Source organism: Taudactylus pleione, unplaced genomic scaffold (assembly GCF_031769625.1).
Source record: "Taudactylus pleione unplaced genomic scaffold, aTauple2 ptg000329l, whole genome shotgun sequence".
NCBI lineage: Eukaryota > Metazoa > Chordata > Amphibia > Anura > Myobatrachidae > Taudactylus > Taudactylus pleione.
Window position 1 is genome coordinate 8,729,487 of NW_028284730.1, and position 17,000 is coordinate 8,746,486.

The 17,000-nt window shown below is 45.0% G+C and overlaps 1 protein-coding gene and 1 non-coding gene across 3 annotated transcripts in view; both read left to right on the forward strand.

Moving 5' to 3' along the window:
- DPYSL2 (dihydropyrimidinase like 2) overlaps positions 1–17,000 on the forward strand; it is a 107,796-nt gene that overhangs the window by 70,360 nt on the left and 20,436 nt on the right. For both annotated transcript variants that reach the window (XM_088443386.1, XM_088443387.1), the window contains exons 2-3: positions 7,165–7,253; positions 14,459–14,643. In XM_088443386.1, the coding sequence (XP_088299512.1) occupies positions 7,165–7,253; positions 14,459–14,643 (274 nt within the window). The remainder of the gene's footprint in view (positions 1–7,164; positions 7,254–14,458; positions 14,644–17,000) is intronic.
- Positions 1,364–1,555, forward strand: LOC148509319 (U2 spliceosomal RNA). The gene has a single exon (XR_015869460.1). It is a non-coding gene; the product is annotated as a U2 spliceosomal RNA (small nuclear RNA).

Here is a 17,000-nt window from a genome sequence, read left to right on the forward strand (position 1 = left end):
CCACTAGGGGACACTGGAGGTGCTTACGCTGGGGTATAGAGGCGTGGTTAGCTGGAGCTGGCACTAATTAATTCAAAAGTGTGAAGCTCCTCCCCCTCTATTCCCCACCAGCCCTCAGTTTAGAAAATGTGCATTAGGAGCTGGTCACTACATGCTGTGCTCCAGCAATACATTTTATTTAATTATTTTATAGCATCTTTTACACAATTAGGTACCCTTCGCCACCTATACCAAAGGTGGGGTCCGGGTACCTGGCGCCCTGACTTTTCTAAAGATCAGGAAGGAGTGCACAGTGCTTATTCTAAAAGCAACTGACAGCTCCTTATCGCCACAGCACATCTCCACAAGAAGAAGAGGAGAGTGCTGACCTGCCGAGAGAGACTCCAAGGGAGCTTAGTGAGTATGTAGCTGCGCGTCCCCCGGCTCCCACCCCGCTGCTAGCGCTTGTAGTGAGAGACACGTTCTGTATTTTTACAGAGTGCCTGGGTTATTAGCGCACAGCGGTGCTCCCTGCCAAAACTCTCAGCCCCCACTGGACAGCGCAGCATTGCGAGGCTTACATAAAATGCAGAAGACATTTTGGACCTTCACATAAAGAAGGGGGCGGGGCCTATATCCTCTCAATACTAGCGGCATACAGCTGTAGCAAACAGCGTGTCTGCCGTGTTCAAGGTTTAAGCAACCTCCACTGCCAGCGCTTGTAGTACAGGCTGTGTACATACATAGCTCACCGCTCTGCTCCCAGCTTTCAACGGCCCCCGCTGGACACGTGTTTTGCGGAGGCAGCAGAGCGGGGCTGAGATTATGCTACATAGAAGCCACTTTTGCTTTTAGCATGTAAAGGGGGCGGAGCCTAAATACGCGCTATCTAAGCGGCATGGAGCTGTTACAAACAGCGTGTCTGCTGTCTTTATTAATGTATGCCTGCATCTCTCCCTGTTAGGTAGTGTTGCAGTTGATTAAGTAAAGGCTGGATTCTCCTTGAAAGGAGCTAATCTGTGGGCTGGGGTGTTGTTTCTCCTCCTCTGTCCCCATCTTTGGCCTTCTGTTTTTTCTATACTGTACTCTATAGTCTAGATACAGTCTGTGGGTCTCAGTGTATACATAAAAGTAGGCTTCTCCACCGACCCTGAACCACAAGGTCCCAGGATCAAGTCCTGCCTTGGACAAAAATATGTATAATATATATTTAAAGCAAAATAAACTAAGCCACTTGCTTCTGGCTCCAAGTTATGTCATGCTTGTTTAATAGTCCCTTCCATGGCTAATTCTGCATCACTCACTCCTCCATGGGCCGCTGACGTGATAGCAGAAAGGAGTAGGTCTCAACCTCTCTGAGAGCGGAAGGGAAGCTCAGTGCTGAATCGCTTCTTGGCCTTTTGGCTAAGATCAAGTGTAGTATCTGTTCTTATCAGTTTAATATCTGATCCGCCCCCTATCTGGGGGGCCATATATTGAATGGATTTTTAGAACAGGGAGATTGAAGAAGAGCTTGCTCTGTCCACTCCACGCATTGACCTGGTATTGTAGTAATGCCAGGACCGGTGCAGTTAAAAAAGATTACACTGAGTGCGTCACACGCATGTGAGGTCACTTCCTCCGTGCCTCTGGGAAGGGGAAGAGAGCGATCCCTTTCCATAGATGTACGATGACGTCATCTGCCAGTGTCCAACGTCATTCCCTACCATCCAAGTGATAGGGGAATATATCTTTGTGGCGAGCGATGCGAGCCCGCAAGGGGCTAACTTTCTTATTTTCCTGGAAAGTGTAGGCAGAAGCCTTCACTTCCACCCTCACTCACGTCACTTCCAGGTACAGTTGCTGAAGGGGTCTAATGCTCTTCCCTCTGGGAAGGTCTGAGACAAGCCCCCTGCCGCCCTCATAGGGCGTCACCTATCAATACCTGAGGTTATAGGTACTGCGGCTACTGTACCCTCCATTTTCTATAAAAAAAAAAAAAAACTTACAATCTGTTCCTGCTACTCAGAGCTTTGAATCTGTTTGATAACCAACCTTTCTCACAACAGCTTCTCATAGGGTTTTCAGAAACAACCGGAAGGTTACAGATTCCACGTCGTTCCCACCCACCCCCCAGTTATCCTTTTCCATTATCTATGATGGAAAAGTGGGTAACATATTCCCCGGTAGATGCGTCTGTTCTTGTCTTTCTAAGAAAACAATGCTTCCAATGCCGGGTGCTACGGTACTTAATACTCTACGGTGGGGGAGCCTTTAATTCTGACGGTCCGGCAGATCCTAGATCTACCATGGGGACCCCCTTCTTATCGTAGTTGGACACCGATCTATTTATACTACAGGGGGGGTTCAACTTAGAACTTATTAGTGTTAACAAAGCGGTATACGAGCTTGGACTCCGGTACATCCAGAGCAGAGTTGCATCTATTAGCGGGACACATTCATGATCTATGCAGTCAGATCAGTACTCGCATATCCGTTTCTGCCATTTCTGCCCGCAGAGCTCTCTGGTTGCGCTCTTGGCAGGCGGCCGCAGAATCCAGAAGGGCTGTTGAATATTTACAGTTCACTGGTGATATGCTTTGGATCCAGGAGGCCTTACTCTGGTTCCTCGTTTCAGTCTTTTCAAGCACCCACAGCCCTCGCAGGGTAAGGCCTGAGGTGCTCCCAAGTAGGCACGGGGCGGCAAAGGTAGCGGTCGTCCACAAAAGGTTGCACGAAAGGTACAGAACTCGCTTAAGGTCTTTTTAACAGGCTTGGTCGCAGTCTCTGCAACAATCTGCTGTGCTTGTTCCGGTTCAAGTGCATCAACGTGGTATGGGGCTTTACACAGACCTTTGGGTGATGCCCAAGCCGGATGGTTCAGTCAGACCCATCTTAAACCTGAAGTCTTTAATCCAGTATCTGAGGATGTATCATTTCAAAATGGAGTCACTTCAGTCTGTCTTGCGAGTTTGAACCAGCGGAGTTCCTAATTTCTCTGGATATAGAAGATGCCTATCTCCATGTTCCCATATGGGAACCGCACCAGGCCTTCCTGCGTTTTGCAATTTTGAAAAATCACTAACGATTTTGGGCGTTGCCGTTAGGGTTATCCTCAGTTCCTCGCAGTTTCCTGTTATTCAAGGCTCCATAGGAATCTCTTTTCTTGGACCACGCCTACCTGACATACCAGACTCTTATCTAACATGGTTGGATAATCAATTTCTACAAATCCAGCCTCATCCCAGAGACTCCAGTTTCTGGGGGTGATCTTGGATACGGCATTTCAGAGGATTTTCATTCCGGAAGACTAACCAATGGAGGGTGTCCATGCTTCTGGGTTTACAGTTCTTGAGGAAGATGGTAGCTGATTTCGGAGCACTTCAATTCAGACTATTCTACTCCTGAGTGTTCCAGCTAGACCTGTTATCACAGAGGTCAGGGACTCGCCTGCATTTACATCAACGGATCCGTTTGGTCCCGGCTACTGGTCTACTCTGGTGGACACAATCCAACAATATCTTGGCGGGCAGAAATTTCGGAAAGTGACTACAGACACCAGCCTACGAGGCTGGGGAGCAGTGGTCCTTGGCTATCACTTTAAGGTTCGTTGGTTGCCTCTGGAAACAGGGTGGCCCATAGGCGAGTTGGAACTCAGAGTAATTTACTATGCTCTGCTACAAGCAGCAAAGTTGCTAAGGTCTCTTCCGGGGAGGTTTTACTCAGACAATGCGAAGGCAGTCGCTTAAGTCAACCTCCAGGGTGGAACTCGAGGTCTCATGGCCATGTGAGAAGTAACTCAGATTCTCTGGTAGGACGACAGTCTGTCGTTATTCCTGTTGGCAGTATGCATCCTGAGAGTGGACAACTGGAAAACAGATTACCTAAGTCGCCAGGACATCCATCCCTGGGTAATGGAGGCTTTACCCAGACATGTCCCACGCACTTGTGAGTCAATGGGGTCGTCCTCAGGTGGATCCCCATGGTGTCCAGATTGAATAATCAGCTCCCAGCACACATGTCAAGTACTCGGGATCCGCAGGCGAGGGCAGTCGACACTACCAGTCCTATAACTTGGATTACCGGTTTACTCCGATTCCACTAATTCCTTGTTTACAAGATAGAATAATACACAAGTCGACCTCAGTCTTCTCGTGGCTCCGAACTGGCCTCGGACTAGTTGGTTCTCGGACCTTCAGTTCCTCCTGGCAGAAGTCCCGTGGCCTCTTCCTCTTTCTCTGATTTTCTGCAACAGGGTCCTTTCGTCCACCCCAATTTAGTAAAACTGCATTTTATGGGGTGGCTCCCAGACTCGTTTTTTTCTTTCCCACCATGTTTAGCGCCAGGAGACCGGTTTCGGCTGCGCATTATCATCGCATCTGGCGCTCTTATGTGACATGGATACCAGTCGGGGCTTTCCGCCTAGAACTTTGCGGTTGTCCCGTTGTTTGTTTTTATTTCTCTAGACCAGATCAGTTTCTGGCCTGCGATTGGGATCTTCTAAAGTGCAGGTATCTGCTCTTCTCATTTTCTTTCACCGTAAGTTGCTCCTTATTCATGAGATACAGCCGGTTCTTCAGGGGGTGTTGCCGGGGGCAGCCATTTTTTGAACCACCTATGGCTCCTTGGGGCTTCTCTTGGCTTTGGCTTCGGCATGCAGAGTTTTGGAATGGGAGGGCTCTGTTCCATAAGCGTCCTTCCCTTGTGTTTCATGCTGATAGGTACTCGATAGGGCGGTACTCAGGACGGTAGCCGCTTTCCTCCCTGAGGTGGGGTCGGCTTCCCACGTAAGCCAACCTTTTGTGGTGCCTCTTGGTAGAGGACTCGGGTGTGTCTTCTACCCTGGATGTGGTTCGAGCTCTCCGCAGTCATCTCATGTCAGTAATGATCGTCGGTCCAACACATTCTGTGGTTGCGGGTGCCTCCACTTTACAATGGTGCCATGCGGCCACTTGGTCATTGGTTCACAAGTTTTGGCCGCCTTGTTCTGCAGGTCCCTCAGAGCGCCCCCGCCCGTGGGGAAAACTTTGGAACGTCCCCAGCGTAAGCACCTCCAGTGTCCCCTAGTGGATGAAAGAGAAAATGGGATTTTGGTACTTACCGGTAAATCCTTTTCTCTGATTCCACAGGGGACACTGGACGCCCACCTCAGCGCTCTTCGCCTGCCTGTTAGTTCCGTGTGTTGTATGGTTTTGTTGTTGTGTGATATTTCTCCTTTTCACTCCTATTGTTCTCCATCTCCTCTCGGTCTTCATTTTCTATACTGATGGCTGGTGGGGAATAGAGGGGGAGGAGCTTCACACTTTTGAATTAATTAGTGCCAGCTCCAGCTAACCACGCCTCTATACCCCAGCGTAAGCACCTCCAGTGTCCCCTGTGGAATCAAAGAAAAGGATTTACCGGTAAGTACCAAAATCCCATTTTAACGCGCAAGGAGGCTAGATGTACGAGAACACATTTGTAATAAGTGGTTATTAAGGCATTAGAATTGCTGAGAGTTGTTGCTGATGTATTGTGTATTGCAGGACAGTGCGTGTAATTATTGGAAATAAGCCGTGATTCTGTAGAGTGTTTAATATAGAGCTGTGTTTGATTATTTACTTGACTATTACAGCCACTGTTACTGTTAGATACATTAGCTGATGTCTAGATATTATATACACTACCGGTCAAAAGTTTTAGAACACCCCCATTTTTCCAGTTTTTATTGAAATTTAAGTAATTCAAGTCTAGTAAATAACGTGATATAGTACCAATGTTTTTTTTTTTTAAACGTTTAGGTTTGCAAAAACTGAAAACTAAAATACATTTCGGAGTTACAAAAAGATGCCTTTTTCAGGGAAAAAGTAATTGGAACTTACAGCTGTTCTACAGCAATGTCATAAATTAGGTTGATGCTAATAATTCCTACAGGTGTCCCAGCTTTTGTTGATTATTTGATTATAACCCCCTGTCTGTATAAAAGCAGTGTTGGAACAGACTATTATTACATCTTCTGAATAATTATTTGAAAAATATTGCACTGCAGGAAGCAGTATAATGCTATCATAATAAGGCAACTAAAAAATGAAGACAGACAGACCATTATAACCCTTAAACGTGTATGTCTTTCATTGCTAAGAAAGCCAAGGTGTCAGTGAGTACAGATTCCTACACCATAAACTGGAGGAAACTGGCAGGAATAGGCCTGGCTGACCCAAAGCCACAATAGAATCAGACCACAATTTTCGGAGAGTCAACATCTTGCGTGATATATGATTACTGCTTCAAGCACAGCTTAACACTGGTCGAAGTATGCAAGTTTCAGTTTCAGAGAAGACTTTGACCTGCTGGTTTCACAGGCTGAGTGGCAGTAAGAAAGCCATTGGTAAGATGATAAAATAAGAAAAATTGGCTTGCCTGGGCCATGAAACACAGCTAGTGGACTACTAAAGACTGGAAAATTTAAAATCTTTGGTTCATCACGCAGGGTTTTTATACGCTGTAGAGTAGGTTAAAGGATGGCTCCCCGGTGTGTGATGACTGTCAAACATAGGAGGAAGTATAATGGACTTAGGGCTTTTTGCTGGATCTCGAGTCAGGGACTTTCATAGAGTGAGTGGCACCCTGAACCTAGCGATAACTACTGGCCTACACCCAGTTGGTCAATAGTTTATCCTACATCAAGATAAAGACCCAAAACATACCTTCAGGCTATGTCAGACTTCTCTCCCGGGTAGTAGGCTTCATACCATGGAATGAACAGCACAGTCTCCAGACTTTAACCCCATGGAGCTGGTTTGATGAACAGGACAGAAGGGTGAAAGTAAAGCAACCTACAAGTGCAACACATTTGTGGGGATGTCTACAACAGTGGGAGAGCTTCCAGAACAATATGTGATATCCAGTGTAGATAGAATGCCAGGAGTGTGTTCATCAGTTATATCTGCAGAAGGGGGTCACTTTGAGGAGTCAAACATTTAAATTAAAAATTGTTACATGAAGCCAGACTTCCACACACATCCTTTCTTTATTTCCAATTGTTTATTTGTTCTTTCTATGGTTTAATTTCAGAGTACATTAAACTGCATGACTTTCACTTGGAAATATAGGAGCGATCTAAAAGCTTTGGTCGGTAGTGTACATACATATCATTTACAGAATAAGAATGTTATACCAGATACCTGAAAGAATAGTTATTAACCATTATTCTGTATTTTGTTTTAGAGCGATCGACTGCTTATAAAATATGGGAAAATCGTTAACGATGACCAATCATTCCACGCTGATGTTTACATGGAAGATGGGTTAATTAAGTAAGTATAATGCTCACAATGCCAATCTGGCAATGAGAAGCACTTTTGTCATGAACTCTGGTTACACTGTAAGTATACAAGTATAGAGAAGACTGGCTCAGGCAGTGAGATGATAAGACTATGTACACATGCTCTGTATTAAAATAAGAGAAATATGTATTTGCAGTGCACATAAAGGCCATGATGTGTGTTGCCATAGTTGTATGCAAATCTTTGGGCACCTCCAGTCATATCTAACGATCCGCTACCTGAATAGTGGTCACTCGCTGGAAGTGGCACAGATGTCAGCACATATCTCCGCAGCTTTAACTGCACTGACAATGTTAGAAATTAAAATATTAACGCACTGTACAAATTCAGGGTCATGTCTGAAAGAGTCCTAACAGTAACCCACTGCAAAGGTTATCTGCCATTGTGGTGTGTCTCCTATAGTACAGTATTGTGGTGTGTGTGTCCCATAGTACAGTATTGTGGTGTGTGTGTCCCTTAGTACAGTGTTGTGGTGTGTGTGTCCCATAGTACAGTATTGTGGTGTGTGTGTCCCTTAGTACATTATTGTGATGTGTGTCCCTTAGTACAGTGTTGTGCTGTGTGTGTCCCTTAGTACAGTGTTGTGCTGTCCTCCCCCCATAGTACAGTATTGTGGTGTGTGTGTCCCATAGTACAGTATTGTGGTGTGGTGTGTGTTCCATAGTACAGTATTGTGGGGTGTGTGTTCCATAGTACAGTATTGTGGGCGATGTGTCCCATAGTACGGTATTGTGGGCGATGTGTCCCATAGTACAGTATTGTGGGCGGTGTGCCCCATTGTACTGTATTGTGGGCGGTGTGTCCCATAGTACGGTATTGTGGGCAATGTGTCCTGTAGTACGGTATTGTGGGCGATGTGTCCCATAGTACGGTATTGTGGACAGTGTGTCCCATAGTACAGTATTGTGGGTGGTGTGCCCCATAGTACAGTATTGTGGGCGGTGTGCCCTATAGTACGGTATTGTGGGCGGTGTGTCCCATAGTACGGTATTGTGGGCGGTGTGCCCTATAGTACGGTATTGTGGGCGGTGTGTCCCATAGTACGGTATTGTGGGCGGTGTGTCCCATAGTACGGTATTGTGGGCGATGTGTCCCATAGTACGGTATTGTGGGCAATGTGTCCCATAGTACGGTATTGTGGGCGGTGTGTCCCATAGTACGGTATTGTGGGCGATGTGTCCCATAGTACGGTATTGTGGGCGATGTGTCCCATAGTACGGTGTTGTATGTTGTATGGGCAATGTGTCCTGTAGTACGGTATTGTGGGTGATGTGTCACATTGTACAGTATTGTTAGCGATGTGCCCCATAGTACAGTATTGTGTGTGTTGTGTCCTATAGTACCGTATTGTGGGTGTGTGTTTTTATCCCATAGTACAGTTTTGTGTGTGTGTGTCCCATAGTACAGTATTGCGGGGTGGTGTGTGTCCCGTAGTCCAGTATTGTGGGCGATGTGTCCCATAGTACAGTATTGTGGGATGGGTGTATGTATGTCATAGTACAGTCTTGTGGGGTGTATGTCCCATAGTACAGTATTGTGGGATGGGTGTATGTATGTCATAGTACAGTCTTGTGGGGTGTATGTCCCATAGTACAGTATTGTGGGATGGGTGTATGTATGTCATAGTACAGTCTTGTGGGGTGTATGTCCCATAGTACAGTATTGTGGGGTGGGTGTCCCATAGTATAGTATTGTGTGTGTGTGTGTGTGGGTGTCCCATACTACAGTATTGTGGGCGGTGTGTCCCATAGTGTAGTATTGTGGGCGGTGTGTCCCATAGTGTAGTATTGTGGGAGGTGTGTCCCATAGTGTAGTATTGTGGGCGGTGTGTCCCATAGTGTAGTATTGTGGGAGGTGTGTCCCATAGTGTAGTATTGTGGGCGGTGTGTCCCATAGTGTAGTATTGTGGGCGGTGTGTCCCATAGTGTAGTATTGTGGGAGGTGTGTCCCATAGTGTAGTATTGTGGGAGGTGTGTCCCATAGTGTAGTATTGTGGGAGGTGTGTCCCATAGTGTAGTATTGTGGGAGGTGTGTCCCATAGTGTAGTATTGTGGGAGGTGTGTCCCATAGTACAATATTGCTGGACACTGCAATATTCTGTAGCAGAGTACTTCATGAAATGGGTTGATGAGGAATTGAATGTAGCTCGTAGCTGCTTTCACTTTGCGTGCAGGGAATAAAAATGCGCACACTCTTCTGCATGCTGAGTATTACACATCTCTGTGGCTGCACCGCCACCATCGGTACATTTGCTTTCATATCCGCCATTTTTATCAGTGCACACTTGCCCTATACCTTATGTATATATCTGAAAACAGGGATTATTAGGCGTAAGCACAACTCTGTGTAGCTCACAGTTCCGTCACCGCTGTACATTTATCCTATGTGAGGACAGCACCTTACCGCCTAGTTACGCTCCTTTCATTTGCAAGGAGGAGATGCGTTTGGTTTGCGTACTTCTCTACATCACCTGTAGTGTACACAGGGCCTGATTCAGAGCCTGACGCTCTGACCAGAGCGCTCGCTCTGAATCAGGGCCATCCTAGTTAAATTTGGAGCGGCCTGTGGATGCTCGCATAGCTGTGGGTTACCACCCACAGCTTATGCGAGCGTCCATGATGATGGTCGCGATGGTCTCAGCCCTGGCGTGATTTTAGCTCTATCAGAGCCAAAATCACTCCCACTGACATCACTAGTGATGTCAGTGGGGCCGGACGCAGACGGTAGGCGTTCCCATGGGAACGCCTCCGTCTGGCAGGCACGCCCACCAAAGGGGGCGTGCTGTCACTCACCATCGACAGCACGCCCCCTTTGGTGCGAGACCCCGAGCGACGGCTACCCAGTCGCTCGCCGGGTCTCGCGCATGCGCACGACGGAACAGCCTCCGTCGTGCGCTTGCGCATTTGGGTACCATCGACCCGCTTGTGAGCGTCCTTCGCTCGCGAGCGGGTCTGAATGAGACCCACTGTGTTCTGGAGCATGTGTAGAGCGCAAACACTACACTCTGTATCATGCTCTGTGTAAGGTAAGGCTTAAACAAAAACACTTTGCCAGCGTCAGTCATGTTTTCAGGTTGTATGGCAGCCTGGGTGGCACAAAAGTGTGTGTGGAAAGCAGCTGTATCCAACTAACCTTCCAGAAATTGTAGAACCTAATGACTTACAGGCCAATGACTAATACAGAGTGATGATATGTTGGCTATGTCTGCAAGACAATGACCTTGAACATAGGGTCTCATTCAGACCTGCTCGCGAGCGCAGGACGCTCGCAAGCGGGTCGATGGTACCCAAATGCGCATGCGCACGACGGAGGCTGCTCCGTCGTGCGCATGCGCGAGACCCGGCGAGCGACGGGGAAGCCGTCGCTCGGGATCTCGCACCAAAGGGGGCGTGCTGTCGATGGTGAGTGACAGCACGCCCCCTTTGGTGGGCGTGCCGGGGGGTGCCTGCCAGACGGAGACGTTCCCATGGGAACGCCTACCGTCTGGGTCCGGCCCCACTGACATCACTAGTGATGTCAGTGGGAGTGCTCTCGGCTCTGATAGAGCCAAAATCACTCCAGGGCTTGCGGCAACGAGACCCTACCGCAGGGTCTCGTCGCAAACCCGATGGTCGCGATGGTCTTGACCATCGCGACCATCATCATGGCCGCTCACATAAGCTGTGGGTGGTAACCCACAGCTATGCGAGCATTCAAAAGGCTGCTCCAAATTTAACTAGGATGGCCCTGATTCAGAGCGAGCACTCTTGTCAGAGGGTCCGGCTCTGAATCAGGCCCAGAGCTCGAGACCAACCAGAAAGTACTTACAGGATAGATGAGACTCTGAAATGAGCTCCTCAGGTAAGGTAATGAATCATACACAAAAGCTACATAAAATGTCAGCGTCCCTATTCAGGGTACTCGTGCATTGTACTTTTGTCGCATTAGTGATGCAAATAAGACTTGTGTTTTATGAAGAATTCTGGCGCGGCCAAGTAGCAAAGTATGTGGCGGGGCGAAGTCGCAAAGTCTGTGGTGTGCCAAACGGGGCTGTTTGGCGAGATTTGAGGATAAGTGTATGTGGACACATCTGTATGTTAGAAGATCTCAGATATCCAGTGCATGGACGAAGAATGTTTTAATCAGTGTTCTATAAGAAGAATGGGGAAACAGTGCCAAAGTAAGACTAGAAAGGCTCTGAACGGATTGGAGGAAACATCTGGAAACTGTCATTTGTGCTCATGGAGCAGTCACTGAAATGATGCACAGACGTTTACACGTATCATATGCATTATTTTATTACGTGTTAACGTCTCAGCGCTTAATTGATTACCGTTCTGTAGACAGCAATCTGGCAGCTAGGATACACTTCATACGATAACATTACAGTTATCTCTAGTTTAGTGGCAGAAATTCCAAATCAGTGAGACCCGTCTGTGCTGCTGTGTATTTCAATGACACAGATACACGCACTGACCAGGAGATTCGTGCTACTTCTCATTGACACAGAGCTCGGATGGGATCAGAAAGACCCATCTGTGCTGCTGCTGTAAAAATAACTAACTATGGAAAAAAGAAAAAAAAAATGTCTCCCCCCCCCCCCCCCCCCACCAAATAAAACAAGCCACCAGCCCCGGGCTTTTAGTGACCCAGTGCTGGTTGTACTTAAACACATGGGGGGAGCAAACGACATAGGGGGCCCCTGTACTTAAACACAACCAGCTAGTCAGAACCAGCCCTGGTTGCCAAAATACGGGGGACAAACGACGTAGGAGTCCCCCGTATTCTGTGCAACCAGCTCTGGGCTCTGATCCGGTCCTGGTTCTGGAAATACAAGGGTAAAAAATTAGTATGGTCCCCCTGTATTATCCAGAAATAGCACCAGACTTTTTCTAGCGGGGTGCTAATGCCAGAGCCAGGGGAGCCCTTTCACCGTCGCAGGAGTGGCCCACGTGACCAGCAGCGCTATACAGACTGGTGGCAGCATCACCTTCACCCACCACTCACACCAATGTCACTGTGTGCCCTGTGCACAGACTGCTATGTAGCCTATCCTATTCACCCACCACTCACACCAATGTCACTGTGTGCCCTGTGCGCAGACTGCTATGTAGCCTATCCTATTCATACACCACTCACATCAATGTCACTGTGTGCCCTGTGCACAGACTGCTATGTAGCCTATCCTATTCACCCACCACTCACACCTATGTCACTGTGTGCCCTGTGCACAGACTGCTATGTAACCTATCCTATTCACCCACCACTCATACCAGTGTCACTGTGTGCCCTGTGCACAGACTGCTATGTAACCTATCCTATTCACCCACCACTCACACCTATGTCACTGTGCGCCCTGTGCACAGACTGCTATGTAGCCTATCCTATTCACCCACCACTCACACCAATGTCACTGTGTGCCCTGTGCACAGACTGCTATGTAGCCTATCCCATTCACCCACCACTCACACCAATGTCACTGTGTGCCCTGTGCACAGACTGCTATAAGCCTATCCTATTCACCCACCACTCACACCAGTGTCATTGTGTGCCCTGTGCACAGACTGCTATGTAGCCTATCCTATTCATCCACCACTCACACCAATGTCACTGTGTGCCCTGTGCACAGACTGCTATGTAGCCTATCCTATTCATCCACCACTCACACCAATGTCACTGTGTGCCCTGTGCACAGACTGCTGTGTAGCCTATCCTGTTCACCCACCACTCATACCAGTGTCACTGTGTGCCCTGTGCACAGACTATGTAGCTTATCCTATTCAAGTGAACGTGGGCCCAAAGTACCTCTCCCCCCTCCCGTTACTGGCCACGCACATGGTGCCACACCTATCTCTTGCATTGATGATGTCAATACATTTTGTTTTTGTTATTGCTCAGCTTTAATTTGCTGGATCGAGATGAAAAAAGTGCAGGTTATTTCTACTAAAGATTTCATGAAAATTGGTTGTGTAGTTTTTGAGCCAATTTGGAACAAACGGACAGACACAATGTTCTTATTATATTAGAATAGAGTGTGTGTGTGTGTGTTATATATATATATATATATATATATATATGCATATGCAGAGTTAGAAACCCTTCTAAGGGGTATATTTACTAAAGTGCAGTTTTTTTGAGATGGAGCAACCAGTCAGATTCTACTTTATTATTTATCTATTCTAGAACCTTCTACAAGATAATAGCTAGAATCTATTTGGTTGCTAAGGGCAACATCTCCACTTGTCCCATCCAGTATACAAGATAACCGGGCATTGTGTTAAAGTGCAGAATACAAAAATATACTGAGGATTGAATGCAGATTAAGGGCAAAAACAAAAAAAAAGTGTTGTTACATACACGGCGCATGCGCAGATGAGAATTTACCCATTTTCGCGTATCTCCATCCTATTCTGAGTGTACGGAAGTCGGTCGGATCTTTCTTTCCATTAAATTGGGAGGGAACTGGGTGGCAACAATCAAGAAACCTGTCCACAGCTGGAGCTCCCACTTCTGTGAATGCCATTTACAACATGGTACAGAATTGCACCTATAGCGGCCATAGCGAAGTTGAACACAACTCTGCCACCTATACTCACGCTTTGCGTGCACAGAAAAAACAAAGATTTCATATACAGAGTTGTATGAATGATTGTATAGCACCTGCCTCCTATATGTACTGTTGGTTTGATGCTCATTTTCGTCATCAGTGTGCGCTTGTAGCAGACTACAGTATACTTGGTGCAAAAGACAAGTTGGGAAATGTGTTTATGTCTTCGCAAAGCTCTGCAAAGCCAGAAGTTCCGTCGACCCTACTGCTCTGAAAATTGCCTATTGTGTAAATGTATATGAGAAGGCCCTTTACGGCCCTAGAGACGCAAGTGGAGGTGCGACTGAATGAACGTGGCTCTGCACTGCCTATAGACTCATACATTTGGTTTCCGGAGCAAAAACATTACAAAAACATAAATGATACGCTCTGCAAACCTGCTTACACTCTGCTCTGTATCAGCCAGACAACTTGAATCATACTGTACAATGGAGACAATAGACTATTGATCCTGATTTCTCAAGCATACCAGGGAACCACCTGCTAATGTCATTTACATACAGTATGATTTCATTGGTGGTTGGAGGAAGTGTCGTGCCTCTTGTGTCAGTGTTATCTACTTCTGATTCGTCGTATTTCTCTGTTACAGGCAAATTGGGGAAAATTTGATTGTCCCAGGAGGTGTGAAGACCATAGAGGCTCATGGTAGGATGGTGCTGCCAGGCGGGATTGATGTCCACACCTGCTTCCAGAGGCCCTCCCACGGCATGGTGTCTGCAGATGACTTCTTCCAGGGGACCAAAGCGTCTCTGGCCGGAGGCACCACTATGATCAGTAAGAGGGAGTTTATGCCATGCTATCATAGTGTACAGCTAGATATAATAGTGTACAGCTAGATATAATAGCGTACAGATAGATATAATAGTGTACAGCTAGATATAATAGCATACAGCTAGATATAATAGTGTACAGCTAGATATAATAGCGTACAGCTAGATACTATAGTGTACAGCTAGATATAATAGTGTACAGCTAGATACTATAGTGTACAGCTAGATATAATAGCATACAGCTAGATATAATAGCATACAGCTAGATATAATAGTATACAGCTAGATATAATAGTATACAGCTAGATATCATAGTATACAGCTAGATATAATAGTGTACAGCTAGATATCATAGTATACAGCTAGATATAATAGTGTACAGCTAGATATAATAGTATACAGCTAGATATAATAGTATACAGCTAGATATCATAGTATACAGCTAGATATAATAGTGTACAGCTAGATATAATAGTATACAGCTAGATATAATAGTGTACAGCTAGATATAATAGTATACAGCTAGATACTATAGTGTACAGCTAGATATAATAGTGTACAGCTAGATATAATAGCATACAGCTAGATATAATAGCATACAGCTAGATATAATAGCATACAGCTAGATATAATAGTGTTCAGCTAGATATAATAGCATACAGCTAGATATAATAGTATACAGCTAGATATAATAGTATACAGCTAGATATCATAGTATACAGCTAGATATAAAAGTGTACAGCTAGATATAATAGTATACAGCTAGATATAATAGTTTACAGCAAGATATCATAGTATACAGCTAGATATAATAGTATACAGCTAAATATAATAATGTACACCTATATATAATAGCATACAGCTAGATATAATAATGTACAGCTAGATATAATAGCGTACAGCTAGATATAATAGTATACAGCTAGATATAATAATGTACATCTAGATATAATAGTATACAGCTAGATATAATAGTGTACAGCTAGATATAATAATGTACAGCTAGATATAATAGTATACAGCTAGATATAAAAGTGTACAGCTAGATATAATAGTATACAGCTAGATATAATAATGTACAACTAGATACTATAGTGTACAGCTAGATATAAAAGTGTACAGCTAGATATAAAAGTATACAGCTAGATATAATAGTATACAGCTAGATATAATAGTGTACAGCTAGATATAATAGCATACAGCTAGATATAATAGTGTACAGCTAGAGAGAATAGCATACAGCTAGATATAATAGTGTACAGCTAGACATAATAGTATACAGCTAGATATAATAGTATACAGCTAGATATAATAGTGTACAGCTAGATATAATAATGTACAGCTAGATATAATAGCGTACAGCTAGATATAATAGCATACAGCTAGATATAATAGCGTACAGCTAGATATAATAGCATACAGCTAGATATAATAGTGTTCAGCTAGATATAATAGTATACAGCTAGATATAATAGTGTACAGCTAGATATAATAGTGTACAGCTAGATATAATAGCGTACAGCTAGATATAATAGTATACAGCTAGATATAATAGTGTACAGCTAGATATAATAGTATACAGCTAGATATAATAGCATACAGCTAGATATAATAGTATACAGCTAGATATAATAGCATACAGCTAGATATAATAGCATACAGCTAGATATAATAGTGTACAGCTAGATATAATAGTGTACAGCTAGATATAATAATGTACAGCTAGATATAATAGCGTACAGCTAGATATAATAGTGTACAGCTAGATATAATAGTGTACAGCTAGATATAATAGTATACAGCTAGATATAATAGTATACAGAGTCAGTGTTGTCCTGTTCCCAGATAGCATATGTCTGACCCATCATAAACCCATTTGGTACAACACTGCTGTGTTGTGTTGTGTAGTGCACTGGAAATACAATAGAGTCATCTATGGAGTAAGAAAGTATTACGCACAGACCACAGTAGAGAATGTACACCTTGTGTTCATATAACAATAAACATATTGTAGATTTACTTAGCTTTACTAACAATAAGAGCACATACATCTGTGCACCAATCCCAACATTGTTCTACACCTCCAACTACAGTAACATAGTGCTGCACAAACACTCTACACAAATCTGGTGAATGTGCACGTGTTATATACAGTAACTGGAATGGGAGTTATATGAGACCTCTATATGCTGCAGGCACCAGGGCAGACTGTAAAGGGTGTATCTCTGTAACCCCGTTTGTGAATGGGATAGTCACATCTCTTGTAGGTAGTGAGACATATGTTTCCCTATAGATTGTAAGCTTATTAGCAGGGTCCTCTTCTTTGTCTGGGTAGTTCCCATATGTAAAGTGCTTTGGAAC